Raw genomic sequence first — 18,916 nt, 5'->3', positions numbered from 1 at the left:
CACTATTCATGGACCCTTTCCGATAACGGATCTCAAAATCAAAATCTTGCATTAACTCCGCCCAACAAGCTTTCCTTCCTCTCAAATCATCCGCATCACACACATACTTGATTGACTGATGATCAATCAATACCACAAACTTGGAGCCTTATAAATAATGTCTCCAAACCTTGAGAGCGTGAATCACAGCATAAAGCTCCTTCTCAAGGGTTGGCCAACGAGATTGAGTGTCGTCTAGCTTTTTACTTTCAAAAGCAACCGGTCTACCATCTTGAAATAGAGCAGCCCGATAGCATAGCCACTGGCATGAGTTTCAAGAACATAAGGCCGACTAGGATCAGGTAATGCTAAGATAGGTGCTTCCTTGACTTTATCTTTCAAAAGTCTGGAGGCCGTATCCAAATCATTATTCCAAGTGATAGGCTGATTTGACTTACATCCACGACCTTTCAATAAGTCGGTCATCGGTAGTGTGAGCTGAGAGTACTCCCGTACAGATTTCCGAAGAAAAACAACAAAACCGAGAAAAGAACGAAGTTGTTGCACTGTTCGCGGTATAGGCCAGTCCAAAACCTTCTGAACTCTGTCAATGCTCAATCCATCTCTAGTGATCTTGTGTCCCAAGTAAATGATTTCGGTCATAAAGAAATCACATTTACTTAATTTAGCATATAGTCGATTCTGTCTTAAAATAGATAAGACAATCGTGAGGTGTCTGACATGATCCTCAAGAGTACGACTATATATCAAAATATCATCCAGGAACACCACCACAAATTTCCCCAAATGTTCACGAAAAAGATCGTTCATCATTTGCTGGAAAGTGGCTGGAGCATTGGTTAACCCAAAAGGTAATACGAGAAACTCGTAATGGCCATACCTAGTCCGAAAGGCGGTTCTTTCGACATGCCTTTCATGAATACGTATCTGGTGATAGCCAGTACGTAAATCTATCTTCGTGAAATATTTCGCTCCTGCTAACCGGTCAATCAGGTCATCTGATCTAGGGAGAGGATAACGGTTCTTAATGGTCAGCTTGTTCAATCTCTTGTAATCTATACACATTCTCCAGGTGTTGTCCTTCTTTCTCCTAAGCAACACAGGTGCACCCCAAGGTGATTTACTTGGACGGATCTGGCCCATCCTCAAATAATCTTCGAGTTGTTTAGCCAACTCATCTTCCTCAGCTTGGCTCATCTTGTAAGGTGGAATACTGACAGGATGAGCACCAGGGATCAAGTCAATACGATGATCTGCTGCCCGTTCAGGTGGTAAACCCGATGGCAGTTCCTTAGGAAATACATCTTGAAACGAATCAAGTATCTTCTGTAATTCTTTGCTTTCAAACACACTTAATTCATTGACATCCATGGAAGGTATGAGAAATGAAGAAAGTGGAATCAATACACAATGGAAAGCGGAATACAAAGAAGAATCCATTATATTTCCAAAAAAGGTTCCTGAGAGGGATGAATACAATCACCTAAAATACTATATTGGGTGTCCTTATGCTGAAAAGAAAAAATGTGACTAAACCAATCTATCTGGACTTGAAGAGTCTTAAACCACTCAATCCCTAATAACAAGTCTACATTTTCTAGATGCATTACATAGCATTCCTGAATCTGGATTGGAAGCATCTCCACCTTTCGATCCCATACTTGCCTTCTCGCAGGTAAGTGTACCTCATAGGAATGATCGCTAGGTGTCGTATCAAGGCTCAATCTCTGCACGAGTTTGTAGTTAACAAAGTTGTGTGAGCTCCCAGGGTCTAAAAGAATGTGAATCTTATGGCCATTCACTTCTCCATAAACTCGGAGAAGATCGTGCAAGCCAAATACTTTAGAATTGAACAAACAATCAGAACAAGTACTAGGACGAGAAAGTACAATAATTGACGTACTTAATCAAAGACAACTGGTTAGCTGCCTTTAGCTTGGGTCCTGCGTTTGTCTTTGCACCCTTTTGCTTCGGGCACTCGTTACGCATGTGTCCTTTTTCTTCGCAGATAAAATAAAACAACTTCCTTCCTTCTTGAGCTTTAAAGCCCTAAGGAGTCGTTTCTTCTTCGCTGGTGTCGAACTTGAATTCTTCGAAGGTTGGGCCGAAGACTTTCCTTCTGTCGTGTTAGCCATAGGTGTGGAGAACTTTCTTTTATGCTTGTTCCCCTGCTCAAAAACGGGTTTCAACTTGGAAGAGACCATTGTATCATCATAGATACGAGCTGAATGAATGGCCTCGTCCAATGCTTTACATTTGTTATTTTTAACCTGTAAATGGTATGAGTCTGGTAAACCAGCTACGAAGAACCCCAAAAGAGTAGTGGGATCCATCTTTGTAGCTTTCATCTGCAAGTCCCGAAACTTCTGGAGGTAGACCTCATAAGTGAGGTGCTGCGAGGTCATGGTCAAAGCTGAAAACCGGACATCATCATCATAATCATCCTCTTTCTTGAGAAATTCCTTCTTGAAGACGTCTTCGAATTGTGCCCAAGTCGTTGGCTTAGGGTTGAGTTCCTTCCACCAAAGCAAAGCTTTGCCGGACAGGAAACCTGCTGCTAACTGGATCTTCTTTCCATCATCATATGGATGAAACTGAAAGTGAACTTGCCACTTATGTAGCCACGTGTCCACGATCTCCTTGGTACGCTGCTTTTGCTCGCCCCCGAACGGTTCCGGAGTAATGTTGGGGCCTAGGCCAAGGTATCCATACCCGATAGAGTAGAGAGGGTAGTGGTCAATAGAGCGATGGAGTTCTGCAAAGCTTGCATCTGGGCTGCGATTTGTGCCTGACGTTCCGACAAAGAAGCTTCGAGAGCTACTTTGAACTCTTGGAAATCTGATTTTGACATATAATCGTCAAAAAGATCGGCATCGGTATCTTCCGTAGCCGGCAAGCCTTCGCGTTCCACAAGGGACTCCAACTCCGATTCTTGGGTCGACATCGTGAAGGGGTAAGTGGAGAGAAAATTCGATCTTTGCACAATGAAAGTGCAAGGGAACTTGAGAGCTTGAGAGCTTGAAAACTTGAGAGATGTGTGGCAAGAAGCCCACTTAAGGGGGTTTATAAAGGTTTCCCCAAAAGCTATCTTTAGCTTTTGCTTTTGTGCTTTTATATATATATATATATATATATATATATATATATATATATATACATTTTGTTTCTTTTTAAAAAAAACACCTTTAAACTTTGGAGGGGGGATTTTTAAACTTTTTTTAAAAAAAATAAACTTAAAAAAATGAAAGCCCAAAAAAAAAAACGAGTGCTTTTCTTGTTTTTTTTTTTCTCATCCCTCCTGGATTAGCCGTCGGCGTGCTGTCTGCTGACGTCAACCTGCGCTTCTACCGGTGCCTTCGCGCCAGCCTGCACCTGCGCCAGCGCCAGCCTCGCGTAGGCCTAGCCACAAGGCCGCGTGGGCCTGGGCGCGGGCCTTGCCTGGCCTAGGCGCCTGCACTAGGCTGGTCGCCTGGCTTCGCAGGCCTGGCCTCCTGGTTACGCAGGCCTAGGCCGCCTGCCTGCGCTGCGCTGCATAGAACTGGCCGCTTGCCTACGTGGCTGGCTGCCTGCGTACAGAGCCTGGCTGCCTGCGCACAAGTCCCAGCCAGCGTGCATGTCCCGACCAGCAGTACCCTGCGCATACAACAGGCGGTGTCCTCCTCTCTCTCTCTCTCTCTCTCTCTCCCTCCCGTTCGCGTTCAACGAAAAGCAAACCTACTTTTTTGTTTCTGTTTTCTCTCTACGTTCATGCGACTGCACAAGCGAATCATGCCTCTTCTTTGCAAAGCAAACAACCCTTCTTAGACTACCACCTCCCATCAACATGGGTTTCTTTGATGAAGAAAAACACATACTGAATCTAAAAACAGCAGTATGCACAGAAAAACAGCAAGCTTTTTGAACACATACCTTTCTTCGACCTCACCTTCTCTACCTACCAACTTGCTCGTTCACGAGGCATGCTCTGAACCACTGTCAAATCCCCACGGATCTCCTCGTGATCGTTCTTGGTACGAGACTCAAATCCTGCAAACAAACAAACAAGGGGGTGCAGGCCTGACTCACCTCCCAACCATGACAGCCGTGGGCAAGCCCATAGTCTTGGCTGTCCCCACCGAGCCACGAGCTGAGCTAACTAGGTTGACGTACCGACCAATCTCCTCCTCGCGACGTCCCATGCCGCCACGAAGCTGCCCTCGCGGGCCTCGAGATTGCTGCCGGCCCTCGGCTGCGTAAAGCAGGTGCACGTCTGCACTAGATCCAGGCTCCAAGACCATAGAGCTCTCACAAACTTGCGAGACTCTCTATATCCCAATAACTAACCTTTTATAGGCTCTTGGCCGGTCATCGAGCGTCCACACTTGGGCGCCCGCCCGTTAGTATATCCCTAACTCAGCTCGTCAATCAACCTGCCTAGCTCCAAGCTTCCCCAAGCCTCGAAACTAGTCTTGCGTGCATGTAGCACACGATAGATACACACTGTGCACATGACACATCGAGCGTCCACACTTGGACGCCCACCCGTCCATACTTGGGTGCCCACCCGTTAGTCTATCCCTAACTCAGCTCGCCAATCAGCCTGCCTAGCTCCAAGCTTCCCCAAACCTCGAAGCTAGTCTTGTGTGCGTGGAGCACACGGTAGATACACACTGTTCACATGACAATATGGCATGATGGTTTTCAATGCTTTGGTTGGGCATCTATTCAACACATGTGTAGCACACATTATTGCCTCCATCCAGAATTTGTGAGGCAATCCTTTGCCTTTAACCGTACATCTAGCCATTTCCATCAAAGACCTGTTCTTTCTCTCAGCAACAGCATTTTGCTGAGGAGAATATGGCATCGTGCATTGATGCTTTATGCCTTTTTCAGCCATAAATGCTTTGAAAGCAATGGACATGTATTCCCCCCCTCGATCTGTAACGAAGGGTCTGCACTTTGCAACCTGTTTGATTTTCAGCTTGTGCCACAAAATGCTGAAAAACATGCAAATACATCAGATTTTGCCTTCAAGGGATACACCCAAGAAAATCTGTAGTAGTCATCGATAAAGGTTCCAAAGTATAAATGCTTTCCAAAAGATGGTGTCCGCATAGGACCACACACATCACTATGCACAAGCTGTAATTTCCGGACAGCCCTTGTTGATCCATCTTTTGGGAATGCATTTATGTGCATCTTACCCAATATGCACCCTTCACATACATGTTTTGGTGGCAGCTCTAAATGAGGCATATCATGTACCATTTTATGCCTTTGCAATAGCATCAAACTACCATAATTTACACGCCCAAACTTGGCATGCCACAATTCTGCCTCATGCATGGCAGGTGTAAGAGTGGTAACCACATGAGCATCATGCTCTCTCATGTCAAACCTGTCAAGCTAATATAACCTATGGTACAATGTGCCGGAAGTGACCAATGCATAGCCACCTTCACGGTCTCTCTATGCATATGTCATCCTCAAAGTTGACTCCATATCCTATTTGGCCAGCCCACAATCAAGGGCCATGAAAAAAGGACCAAAAGGGACACCAAATATGGGCAGAAACTGGTGATGAATGTGCTAACAAGGGCTCCCAAGGTGCTCCCAGCTCGGGAGGACCAAGATGGTGTACTTCTCTAGTATACATGCAGTTTCCCTCATGTGCTTCCAGCCAAATGAGGCTTGTGGGTAGGAGAGGGGACTGGTAGCAGCTCCATTTTCTGGTGCATGGGAACCGTGAGTCGGAGTTCCAAGAATTAAAAATCTGGCAGGACATGGTCATCTTTGGTGTAGCAGAGATTATGGACAAGATCTATTCCGAGTTCATTGTTCGAGGCTTTTAGGGCGTGATGTGGTCATAGTCCACTGTTGGGATTATGGACGCAATGTGTCCAGCAGCTCATCATCTTATTCTTGGAGTTCAATGCACACTTGTGTGGGAATTCAAAGCCAAGCAAAGTTCCTTGCTGATCATGGTGGCATTTTGTTTCGAGAAAACAAGTTGGCGGGTGCTCTCTCCGAAGTGATTCTGTTATCTGCGGTACTCGAGGGTCCATGGTTGCATTTTCATCAACTTATCTTCTTCAGACTCTTGCACACTATGAGCTACAAAGGGGGTGTTAGAAATTGTGCATCTCAGTGTATTTTGGGGCTTGTCTATTTATGAGGCTTCACTCTATTTTCCCCTATTTTAGGAAGTCGTGAGTAATCGGCCAACTCCCTCACTTCACTATAAAAGGGGCTTCTCATATTCACTTATCAGTCAACCAATCCAAGCACAAGTGCAACACTCTTCTTGCTGACTACTGCCATTGTAAAGCTTCATGCTATTATAAAAGGTGATCTTGTCCACAAGCTCTCTCTCTCCTTTGCTCCTTCTCTCTCTTGTTTTGTCTACACTTCCGCCTATGCATACTCTAACAAAGTGCCCAGTGGAGTGATCAGCAGGCCAAATGGAGTCAGATCTTCCAATAGTTTGGAGGAATGATCGAGTATATCCCTGGTAAGCATAACCCAGTTGTTGTAGATACTCTTAGTAGAAAGACCAGCATCCAGACCATGCAGGAGTCTACCATTCTCGAGATCCTTGGAAAAGACTTGGATAGCATGAAAGATCAGTATGTCGATTCCGCAGAGTTTGGTACTCAATATAGTTTGGCCCTCAATTCTGAGCCTGGCCATTAAAATAGTTGGTTGTTCTACAAGAACTGTCTTTGTGACCTTGGAGAAAAGCGTGCAGCTCTTCTCCATGATGCCCATGACTCCTTAGTTGGAGGCCATAAAGGGATCAACAATAACCTAGAGAAATTGCGAAGGTCCTTTTATTGGCCAAAAAAGAGGCATGATGTTTATTCACATATTCAAGCCTATAAGCTTTGTCAAAAAGTCAAGGTTCCACATACGAAAAAGGCTAGTTTACTTCAATCTTTGCCTATTCCCGACGGACCTTTTATCGACATTTCTATGGACTTTGTAGGCCCTCTACCAGTATCAACCAGATCCCGCAACACTCAATGTTTTACCATCATGGATCGCTTTAGTAAGTCTTACATGCTCATCCCATGCAAGCACACGACCACAACCTAGGACATAGCCCACCTTTTTCTCAAACATTGGTACCCCATTTGTGGTTTGTCTAGCACCATCACATTAGACAGGGATTCCAAGTTTATCTCGCGTTTTTGGAGGGCATTATTCAAGAACTTTGATACCAAGTTGCAGTTGTCTGGTACATTTCATCCACAGACAAATGGCCAGACAGAAATCTATAACCAATTGGCCTTCGATGTTCTCGAGTCATATTGTCATGACTAGCAATCCAAATGGGAACATTATCTTCCATTGGTCCAAGCCATCTTAAATGATACTCATTCATCTAGTGTCAGACGTACTCCGTATGAGGCAACTTTAGGTCGTCGTTTCTCCTCTTTTGACCAAAACGGTGTCTCCGTCTCTAGAGGCTAACAAAACGACTGAATCATTCTCCGAAATTATTGAGTCAATTAAAGACCGCTTGACCAAAGCCCAAGAAGCTTCCAACAGACAGGCAAATAATCTAGGCGAGATGTCCACTTCAAGGAAGGAGATTGGTTTTATTAGTGTATCATGAAACAAAGATTGAAACAAGTGAGCAAGCGTTGTCCCAAGCTTTCTTTCCGTAGTTTTGGACCTTTTCCTATAGTTCAAAAGCTAAGTGATGCCTCCAAGATAAAGTTACCTAACAGTTTGTCTATGCATGATGTTTTCCATGTTTCTTGGCTAAAACCATATGTGGATCCAAAAGTTTTTGATGTTTCAGATGAGCAGCAGCCAAACGTGGTTGACGAAGTAGAAGTCATTGAGCCTGAGCAAATCCTTCTTCATCGTTGGAAGCATGGTTCCGGTCGAAGACTCCGACAATTCTACACGAAGTTTCGAGCTCGAGATACCCATGAAGCATTTTGGTTAGACAAGGAGTTCTTTCAGGAGTACCCCCAGTTGTTGGCGGACTACTTGGAAGCCATGAACCTGCTGCCAAGCTAAGCAAGAGGAAATGTCACATACACTCTACACTGTAGTACATGGTGACAAGCTGGCTCATCATCAGTGCATCTTGTATATCAGTAGGAACCCTTTTAGGATATGATTTTGTCGAATGTCATGGCCCCATTGTAAGCCCCAATCCGGGACATGTTAGGCACAAACTACGTAGGTCTTTCCTCAACCATAGAAGGTCAGTAAGTCCAGTCCCTTAACCACTTCAAGAGAATCATTCATGCATGTAGCAGTTGGTAGAATCCATAGGATTTGCATTTAGATCATGGTGTGCATTGCATAGCATTCATTTCATATGCATGTGACCCTTTGCTTAGCCTCTCTAACCTTTGCATAAGCGTATGGTTCGAGAACTTCACTGCCACGTCAGCCGAGATCACTTTGGGTGATTCTTCTTCCATGCCAATACATGGTCATGGCACCATCCCCATCTTCCGCTCTTCCGAGGACAAGAGGTACTTCTCTGACGTTCTGTATATTCCATATTTAGCTTTTAACCTTTTGTCAGTGAGTGCTCTTCCGGCTCAGGGTGCGGAGGTGATCTTTTCTCGTTATGAGATTACCATTCATGATAAGGCGACTGGTAGCATCTTGGCTCAAGGAGTCCAAGATAGGGGTATGTACAAATTGACCACTCTGCTTTCTTCTGGTGCTTCTTTTGCTCTTTGGCATGCTCGGTTTGGCCATTTGAGCTATCAACTTCTACAGCACACTTCGAAGGATGGGTTAGTTGAGGGTTTACCGACCATCAAGGCTCCATCTTCTGCTTGTTCCTCTTTACAGGGGAAGCAACACCGAGCCGCCTTTCCGAAGGAGGCGACACAGAGATCTTCGACATCACTTGCTCTCATTCACGTAGACTTATGTGGTCCTATGAGTACCGCGTCTTTGAGTAAGGCATTGTACATGCTCGTGATGGTGGATGACTTTTCCAGATATACTTGGGTTTTCTTTCTGAAGACCAAGGATGAGGCTTTTCAGCACTTTTGTGATTGGAGAGTTGAGGTGGAAAAAGAGATCGGTCACTCGGTCAAGGCTCTCAGGACTGACAAAGGGGGTGAGTTTACATCCCAAGAGTTTCAGCAATATTGCAAGACCCATGGCATTCGGAGACAGCTTACTACAGCATATACTCCATCGCATAATGGAGTTGCATAGAGGAAGAATAGGACCATTATGGAGATGACCCGTGCTATGCTTGAGCATTCTTCATTGCCTCGACGTTTATGAGCTAAGGCGGCTCCACTGCTGTCTACATTCAGAACAGGTCTCGTGCTGCTGCTCTTCCCGATAAAACTCCATATGAGGCTTTCCATGGTGAGAAGCCCTCCGTTGTTCATTTCTGGATATTTGGGTGTTCGGCATATGTTCATGTGCCTAAGGAGCATTGCTCCAAGTTGGACTCGAAGTCTCAATGCATGACTTTTCTTGGATACAGCACTGTGTCCAAGGCATATCGTCTTTATGATCCTCAGGCCAGCAAAGTTGTTGTGAGCCGTGATGTGGTGTTCGACGAGACTCCTACATCTTCAGAGGGGGGTGGTGAGCTTCTTCTTCCTCCACCTCCATCTCTGCCTCCTCCTCCTCCTTCTCCCTTTGCTTCTGTTACGCCTCCAGCTATGGATTCTCAGTCAGATGATGATGATGACTCTGCTCCTCTCCAACGAGTTCGAGCAAATCTATGCCTGGATGGTATTATCAGACAGTTTGTGATTCTGGGTTACCTGAGCTTCCTTCTGCTCCTCTGCCTAGTTCTCTCCAGCGTTCTTTCAGAGTTACAGGGAAACAAATTCATGAGGGCGACATGTTTGTTAACTATGCTCTTATGTCCTCTATCATTAATGGTCCTTCTGATCCCACTTCTGTGGACGAGGCTCTTTCACATGAGCCTTGGCGTCGTGCTATGCAGGCAGAGCTGGATGCTATTGAACGGAATGGCACTTGGATTTTGGTGCCTAGGCCACTGCAGCATAAGGTGATTGGTGTGCGCTGGATCTTCAAATCGAAGTTCCGAGCTGATGGCAGCTTGTACAAGCACAAGGCGAGGATGGTTGCCAAGGGTTATGCTCAGCGCCCTGGAGTCGAGTTTTCCAAATGGACGTCAAATCGGCTTTCCTAAATGGAGAGCTTACACATGAGGTTTATGTTGATCAGCCGTCGGGGTTTTTTGTTCCAGGCAAACAAGATCATGTGTACTGGCTGAAGAAGGCTTTATATGGTTTGAAGCACGCTTTGCGGGCTTCGTACCAGCGGATTGATGAGTTCTTTCAAAAGCTCGGCCTGCGCCGTTCTCATGCAAATTCGAACCTTTATATCCTCCTTGAGAGGGGGTTGATTGTTATCATTGTGGTCTATGTTGATGACCTCATCTTTACAGGTTCTTATTCTGTGAGGATCCGTTCTGTCATGGATGCTTTGAAGACAGAGTTTGAGATGACGGATCTTGGCCTTCTGCATTATTTTCTCGGCTTTGAGATTTGGCAGACCTCGAAGGGCATTTTCTTCTCTCAGCAGAAGTACACACGGCAGATTCTTGACAGATTTCAGATGACTGGATGCAAACCAGTATCTTCTCCCATGGATACTAGTGAGAAGCTTTCTCTACTTGATGCTTCTCCAAGGATTGATCAGGGACAGTATCGGGTTCTCGTCGGTTGTGTGGTTTGGTTGACCTACTCCCGATTGGACATATGTTTCACAGTCAGTTTATTGAGTTCTTCCTCATCCAAACCCCGTCAGTAGCATTGGCGGTGTGCTCTCAGAGTTCTTCGGTACTTGCGTGGCACTCGACTTTGGCATCTTCTATGGCCAAGGATGCACTCTTGTTGGATGATCTGATTCAGATTGGGCTGGAAATCCAAATACTCGGCGTTCGGCCACTGGTTGTGTTTTTACACTCGGGTCTGGAGCCATTTCATGGAGCAGTAAAAAGTAGCCTACTGTGGCGCTTTCCTCTACAGAGGCGGAGTACTGTGCGGTTTGTCATGCTGCATGTGAGGCGATTTGGCTGCGGAGATTATTGGAGGAGCTTGGCTGTCCTCCCGCCAGATCTACTCTTCTTTGGTGTGACAATCAGAGTTGCATCGCCATCACCAAGAACCCTGTGTTTCATGCTCGTACGAAACACATTGAGATACAGTATCACTATGTTCGTGAACGGGTTCTTGTTGGAGATTTGCGTTTGGAGTACTGTCCTTCAGCGGAGAATGTTGCAGATTTGTTCACCAAGCCGGTTTCTTAGGCTTCATTGGCTCCTCATCTGTCACGTGCACACCAGTCAGGTGTACAGTGATATGGCATCATTCTAGCATCATTAGCATCATCAGGTATTTTACTGGCATTTATGCAATTTTATAGGCATTTTCCAGGCATTTATGGGGCAGCCGACTGCATTTGTGGACATGGCATCTGGTCGACTGCATTAGTGCTGGCCGACCAGCAGCATGCTTGCATATATATACAGGCGCCTCTCCATTCAGCATAGCAAGTCCATCATTCAGCATTCCAAGCTCATCATTCAAGCATTCAGCAGTGTGTTCTCCAACGCATCTCCTCCAGGAAGCATTGGGAGCAGCATAACCAGCAAACGCATCAACATTCAGCAAACGCATCAGCATCAGCATCATTTTCAGCAAACGCATCATCATCAGCCCTCAGATCTGCAAACGCATCTGCGTTTCATCATCAGGTCAGCATTCAGCATCTGTTCCAAAGCCTCCCTTCAGCGTTTCCTTCCCAGGAGACAAGGGAAAGATATTGGACAGCAGTTCATTCAGCATATAGGCAGCATATTCAGCAGTATAGATCCATTTGGATCTCATTGTAACCGCATTCCTCATATAATATAGCTGCATTGCATTGACACATATCCGTCTATCTCTTAAACATCATTAAGTGCAGTTTAGTCAGACTAAGGTTGTGTTTACGACGGTCATAAGCTCTCACATGTCACATTGGTATCAGAGCGTTACAGGGTAACCAGCCTTAGAGCATGTTCATTCCATCAGTCATTCAGTCAGACATCATGTTAATCGCTTCCGCACAGTTAAACCCAGTTCTCAAAATTTTGCAAGCCACCCTTAGGGATTTTCCCTTAGGTCTGCATCAGTAACCCATCCATCTGCATTCTTGCACAGCATATAGGGTTGCACATGGCTTGCATAACAGACATCTTAGCAGTCAGTCTTGCATACATGTTGCCCATGAACTCTCGGGGAAGAATGACATCCATCATCAAAGAAGGACATAAGTTTTGGGCTTCAACTGGCAGCAACAGGGGGTTTCTCTTCCACAGAAGACAGAAGTTTGCTCCAACATCGCCTCAGGAGGTTCAGAGCTTCAGGTACGACGAAGATGGTAGGTGGAAGGTTTCCAGGGACAGGTCAGGGGTGACACAGGTATTCGCCATTCAGTTCCCGCAGTACATGGAGTCTTGACTCAAAGGATTTCACTCCTGCAGACGGCCTCAGTCCCGGCAGCAGAAGACAGAAGGGGGCAGTGGTTCGGAGGAGAAGGATCACAGAGGAGTCGAAGGTTGCCAGGTTTATCACCCAGCAACAGTTTAGCAGCGGGGAATGTCACGTGCACACCAGTCAGGTGTACAGTGACATGGCATCATTCTAGCATCATTAGCATCATCAGGTATTTTACTGGCATTTATGCAATTTTATAGGCATTTTCCAGGCATTTATGGGGCAGCCGACTGCATTTGTGGACATGGCACCTGGCCGACTGCATTAGTGCTGGCCGACCAGCAGCATGCTTGCATATATATACAGGCGCCTCTCCATTCAGCATAGCAAGTCCATCATTCAGCATTCCAAGCTCATCATTCAAGCATTCAGCAGTGTGTTCTCCAACGCATCTACTCCAGGACGCATTGGGAACAGCATAACCAGCCAACGCATCAGCATCAGCATCATTTTCAGCAAACGCATCATCATCAGCCCTCAGATCTACAAACGCATCTGCGTTTCATCATCAGGTCAGCATTCAGCATCTGTTCCAAAGCCTCCCTTCAGCGTTTCCTTCCCAGGAGACAAGGGAAAGATATTGGACAGCAGTTCATTCAGCATATTCAGCATATAGGCAGCATATTCAGCAGTATAGATCCATTTGGATCTCATTGTAACCGCATTCCTCATATAATATAGCTGCATTGCATTGACACATATCTGTCTATCTCTTAAACATCATTAAGTGCAGTTTAGTCAAACTAAGGTTGTGTTTACGACGGTCATAAGCTCTCACATGTCACATCATCTTCGGCTTCTCGGAGTTTGTTCAGCATCTGGTGCTGAGAGGGGGTGTTAGCACATTCGTCCCCAATTTCTACCCATTTCTGGTGTCCTTTTGGTCCCTTTTGCATGGCCCTTGATTGTGGGCTGGCCACCCCTATTTTACATATTTTTCTGGGATTTTTCCCAACCTGTTTGGTATTTTCCCAATCGGCCAGCTACTCAGCTCCAATTGGCCAGCACTACCCAGTGGCCTCTCACTTTTCATCTTGTCTTGTACATCTTTTGCTCCCTTACTTATGAGACTACTTGTGTCTCTTGCTTGGGATTGTTTTGCTTCACTATATTCACTATAGTTGCTCCATATCTCTCTCTCTCTTGCACTCTCTATTCAGCACACTCTAGTGCACTTTTGCTTCAACTCTGTGCACTCTTTCAGGATTCTCCACTGGAGAGCACCTATTTCTTCCAGTACAGTATGAAAACAAAACAAAACATATGCTGAATTTGATGTCAATCCTCGCCACAAGAGAGCATTCCCGACATAAAGCACAAGTAGGACAACCATGGACAGCCCATAGCACTCCCACATCAGCCCAAGACAGCCTTGCATCTTCATCTTCCTCCTGTCTGGCTCACAGAGCAAGTCGACCAGCCTTGGAGGGCTATTTGCAGTAGTCGACCAGCTCTCAGAAGCCACGAGGGAAGTCGACCAACAACAGTTCACAAGCCTGAAGATCCCTTCTCCACAAATCGGCCAGCTCTTCCCCTCTTTCCAATGCCCTAACCAGGCTTTTTAGGGCTGTAAACAGCCAGCCAGCAGTAGGAAAGCTCCCAGAAGAAGTCGACCAGCCTTGGCCACACACATGGGTGAGTTACGTCGCAGTAGGTAGTGGTCATAGTTGTTTCTCGTACCGGTACGAATGGGTTCGTACGGTACGGTTCGTACGGTACGATACCGTACGATATCGTACCGTGTCGTATGGTACGAGTTTGTTTTTTTTTCCAAAATTCCAAATGCTAAAAAAAATATAGAAACCTTGCTTTACGAAGATCCCAAATGCTGGCAATACTTCGCAACTTTCGTGTCCACTCAGTATTCCATATGGGGTTGTTGAGAGACCTAAAAAATCTGGCGAGGTAGACTGGTAGTGTACACTTGATTGGTAGGATGAGAGAATCTTGCTACATCACTTGGGGATCCCTGGTATAGGTAGGCTAGACAATTAGATTCTCAAGTTATGCACGAGGGAGAAAATTTGGACATGGCCATTTTGATCTAGAGAGGAGTCCCTAAACTTATCACCCTAGATGCACTCCTCATATTTGTGCAAGGACGGTCCCTTAGTCATAAACGCTACACTGGGAGACCTTTGGTATTGCATTACCCATCCAGGCTCTTTTTAGGAGACAATCGGGAGATCCAACCGAGAGAGACACATATCCATGTTCTGGTTCCTCAAGCACTGTAGACTCCTCCCCTCCCAACCTTCCCTCACATTCAAGCTTGAAGCTCCATAGGTTGTAAGTGTAAAAAATAAAAACCGCATTTTATCGTACGGTAACCGAAAATTTCATATCGTACCAAAAATTCCCGTACGGTATTGTATCGTACGGTATTGTATTTTTGTACCGTGACAACCATGGTAGTGGTAGTTGGCTGTAGGAAGCTGTAGAACCAGTCGACCAGCTCCTTCCATGCACCAGAAAGCAGGTGCCTATCCAAAACTGGAAACCCCCCCCCCAATAGAGTTCCCGCTGAAAATAGCCCAGACGTGTGCCTTCCTGGTCCAAAAAGGAGCACCTACAAGAGAGTGGTCCAAATCTTGTCCAATGCCCATCTATTGGCCGCCACGTGTATTAAATTGGTCCTGCCCAATGTGAATAACTTATAATTTGTTCGGTCACTTATAAGTGAGCGTGGACCTGCACCCGTAATTATTAGTATGTGAAATCATAAAGCTGTAAATTGGGTTTTTGGGGACACTTACCACCTGCAAAACACATGTAGACCACCCCCGTCAATCCCAAACAGGTGTACACATACATGTCCACAAGGTGCCCATGCCTCCCCGTCCCATGGCAGCTTGAGTTTCTTTTAGTGTGCAGATATAAAGGTGGAGGTGGGTATTATTGTTGGTTCCTTGGGGGAGTTTAGCAACTTCATATGGATTCGTGATTTCTTTCGAGAAACGGTACTATTCCGGGTAAAGGTGGCATTCCCTGAGACTATCCTCCCAAGTTTTGAACTCAAGTTCATAGCCTTATGTAGGTATGATTTGGGCCAGTGAGTTGCTACAGACAATTTTACTTGAGGCAAGATTGTCGTGGATGAGTGTTCTCCACTTACAACAGCCTCATGATCTCTATCTAGGGCAAGATTGCCATAAACGAGTATTCTATATTTATGGTAGAACCAGAACTATGGGAGGAAGCAAGAGGGTATAGATCTAAGAGGGCACATTGATGTGTTGGGCTAACCTTAAGTTCAATGTCCTTCAGGTGGGAGTCCGGTTGTGTCAAGGCAAGACTAGGAAGGAATTGATCACTCTTAACTTAATCTTACGTCTAAAGGGGGTCTTGTATGGAGTGTATCCTGGCGGTGTAGGGCACTAGGATCCATTACACGCAAGTTTTTGGATACATCTATATTCCTATTTGGTGGATTTCTAGACTAAGGGGAAGCGGCAGTTGATTGTATTTGCAACTACGATCAGGTCTATGTTTTGGATAAAGCAATTATGCTTTGCTAGGTGTAAAGCTTCTTTGCTTCGCATGTGTGTTTGGGTAAAGCGGTTATACTTTGTAGATGCTAGGTAAAGCTTCTTTACTGAGATAGTTTTGAGAATCTTGGCAAGCACACATATATTTTCCAAAGATCCAGATCCACATGAGATTTCGTTGATATTTGAGATCAGCAAGCAGGGTTCTCGTATAGATTTATTCTCCGAAGAAGATTCAATTTGTATGCCGAAAGGGATTGCTAGCAACCTTAAGAAATCTTTTGGAAGACTTGCAAGCTGAGTGATGGATTGTAAGACGTATATGGGGTATCTTCTAGTGGTATGGGACACTAGGATGTATCACATGTGCGGGTTTACAAGTTTTGTCGAGACAGATGTTTTAGCTTCTGATGGAATAGTTATCGAGAACTCAAGATTGCTAGATGCCTAGTTCATGGGGTGAGGGCAATAGCCTCTGATATGGCAGATGTCCAGTTCATTAGCCACACCTTTGACGTGGCACGTGTGGTTTACGGGCCATGCTTCTGACGAGGCAAATGTCAAGGTTATCAATTTTTATGGCTGTTATCCAGAGCTGTGTAGCGAGGTATTGACCGGTGGGATTATACTAGTTTGACCCAATTCCAATAGAGAGTATTGATGTTGGCACATTTCGCTTGCATCTTGATTACCTTGACACAATAGGTTGAGTTGGCACTTGAAGTTTTTGGATACTTCAAGCAATCAGAGTTTGACTAAGACAGGTTCTTAACTTCCTACTCATGACGATTGTTCTAATTCTGCAGAGAGGATACATCAGTTATGGTGGAACATTGCACATGTTCAGCACCTAGAGATCATTTGATTGGTCAAGATCTAACTATGATAATACTGAACAGGTTATGTTTGGTATGGGTGTCAACCCATTTTCCCTTGAGAATAAGAACTTGAAAATGGAGTTCTAGGTGTAGTCCTCGAAACAACGGACCTGTTGTACAGCCAATTTCACAGTTGTGCATTTGGCAAAGGATATGGTACATTAGGAGAGTTATATCATGGGTGTACTCACTTGGACACGGTCTTGATAGGAACACTTTCATCAGGGGTCACTTATGACAAGTGTTCAGATATCTAATAGTTCTGGGTTTCAGAGAGGGAAGGTATTTTTATCTCCTCGGTACGAGGAATTGCCAATCCTGATAGGATAGGTAATTTGATTGGCTACAACAATTGTCTTTGTGATGTCAGATTATCGAATTCCTTAGGAGTTGGATTCAGGGATTGCTGTGTTCACGACTCTAATCCGAGTTGGTCTATTTTTAGTTCCCCTAAGATAGTTGTAGGGACAGTGGTTGCGGATTTAGTCAACTCCTATGGGAGAGTTATGAGTATAAACTGCATGAATGGTGAACCAAATTATGGAGTCGGTTGTTAGATGTAGCTTAAGTTTCCCCTGTTTATTTCCAAGGCTAGGAATGTCTTTGACTTGGGAGCCAGTTGCTAGACTACAGCATAGGTTTCCAAGTTTTCTTTCTTAGACAGATTTTGTTTCCAAGAGTGGAAACACTTGAGGAGGAGAATTATATTACGTACCTGGTACTAATCTTTAGAATTAGTGGTCTAATCCAGGAGCCCTAGGATTGAAGGAAACAGGCTAATACATGCGGCTAAGGCTCATGGTTAATAATACCAAGTTTACTGGCTATTTATGACCCGACAGTTAATTATAGCAGCAATTGTCCTATATAAGTGAGACCTGGGTTATTATTGTTCACAGAGAGTTATTTACTCTGTGGTCTGTGATGGACCAAGATTACCATCGGGAACATGATTGGATTCGACAAATCACACACAGTCATGTCGAAGGCCTCAGCACACAGGCGTTGGTGGTATACCAGTGCTGATTGGCATGGTTCATGGGATTGGAGCCTTAGCCTCTAGCACAGGGGTGGTTTGAAGCATAGGACCTATGGTTGGGAGGTGAGCTAGCCTATACCCCTCTTAAGGGGGTTTGTACTAATCTCGTGTTCTGCGTTTAGGAGTTTGTGGGGTTGTAACACTCAGGTTCTAGCACTCGTCAGATCCAAGGTCTAATACCTCCCCGAAACACTTCCCACAAGGGAGTGCTTGTACGAGTTTTTATGTGAAAGGCGCCTCTAGTGACTCCCTCAAAAAAGGTGGGACACATCTCAGAGTCTTGTCCAATCGTGAGCAAGGCCCTATATAAGTCTAAGCCTTAAGGCTATCTATATAACCCAAAATAGAGCTTCCATCAAGGATGCATAGGCAGTTGATCATATGGCAAGGACCTGCTTTTGTGAAGAAGTCCCACGTGACCTGATCACCTTCCTCAGTCCAAAATGTCTGGTCATAATACCAATGTTCAATCCTCAAGGACTCACTTTACCTCTTTTATGACTTGTGGATGCAAGTCCAAATGTTGTCATGGCTCTCTTATGTTCTTATCATGACATGTTGTTGATAGTATGGCTTTTCATGCCAAAATCTAAGCATGTTTGCTGGCATCTTACTTAAGGGTGTAGAAGGTAACAGAGAGTAGAAAGTAACAGCTGAGATTCAAACTCTTCAACACACCACAACTTCACAATATTTGACCTTTTTAACACCAATTAAAAACAAGTGAGATCATAATATGAGATAAACTCACGTCGACATCATTGTCCTTGACTGAATGTGCTTTGAAAGCCCCCAATGCACCAGCCACTAAAGGTCTTGTGACAAACTCATTAAAACGTCCTGCAACCTGTAACATCATCAGATGTGGCAACCTTACATTTCAATTATTAATGACAAAAAAAGTTACATCCAATACTTCAGGCACATCCACACGACCTAGGCGTATTAATCCATGTGGTCAAGTGTATATTTACATAAATCCGCACCTCAATCAAAAAAAATCGGGCCATGTTG

The 18,916-nt window shown here is 44.9% G+C and overlaps 1 protein-coding gene across 7 annotated transcripts in view; it reads right to left on the bottom strand.

The window, feature by feature from the left end:
* The window catches only part of COS1 (6,7-dimethyl-8-ribityllumazine synthase / DMRL synthase / lumazine synthase / riboflavin synthase), a 167,171-nt gene that overhangs the window by 146,390 nt on the left and 1,865 nt on the right, over positions 1-18,916 (bottom strand). For all 7 annotated transcript variants that reach the window (XM_086794367.1, XM_086794368.1, XM_086794369.1 and 4 more), the window contains one exon: positions 18,654-18,749. In XM_086794367.1, coding sequence (XP_086650493.1) covers positions 18,654-18,749 — 96 coding nt within the window. The remainder of the gene's footprint in view (positions 1-18,653; positions 18,750-18,916) is intronic.

Source organism: Cibotium barometz, chromosome 60 (assembly GCF_041138505.1).
Source record: "Cibotium barometz isolate CiBa-2024 chromosome 60, ASM4113850v1, whole genome shotgun sequence".
In the NCBI taxonomy this organism is placed as follows: Eukaryota; Viridiplantae; Streptophyta; class Polypodiopsida; order Cyatheales; family Cibotiaceae; genus Cibotium; species Cibotium barometz.
Note: the sequence above shows the minus strand (reverse complement) of the source record. Positions and strands in the feature narration are given on the sequence as shown.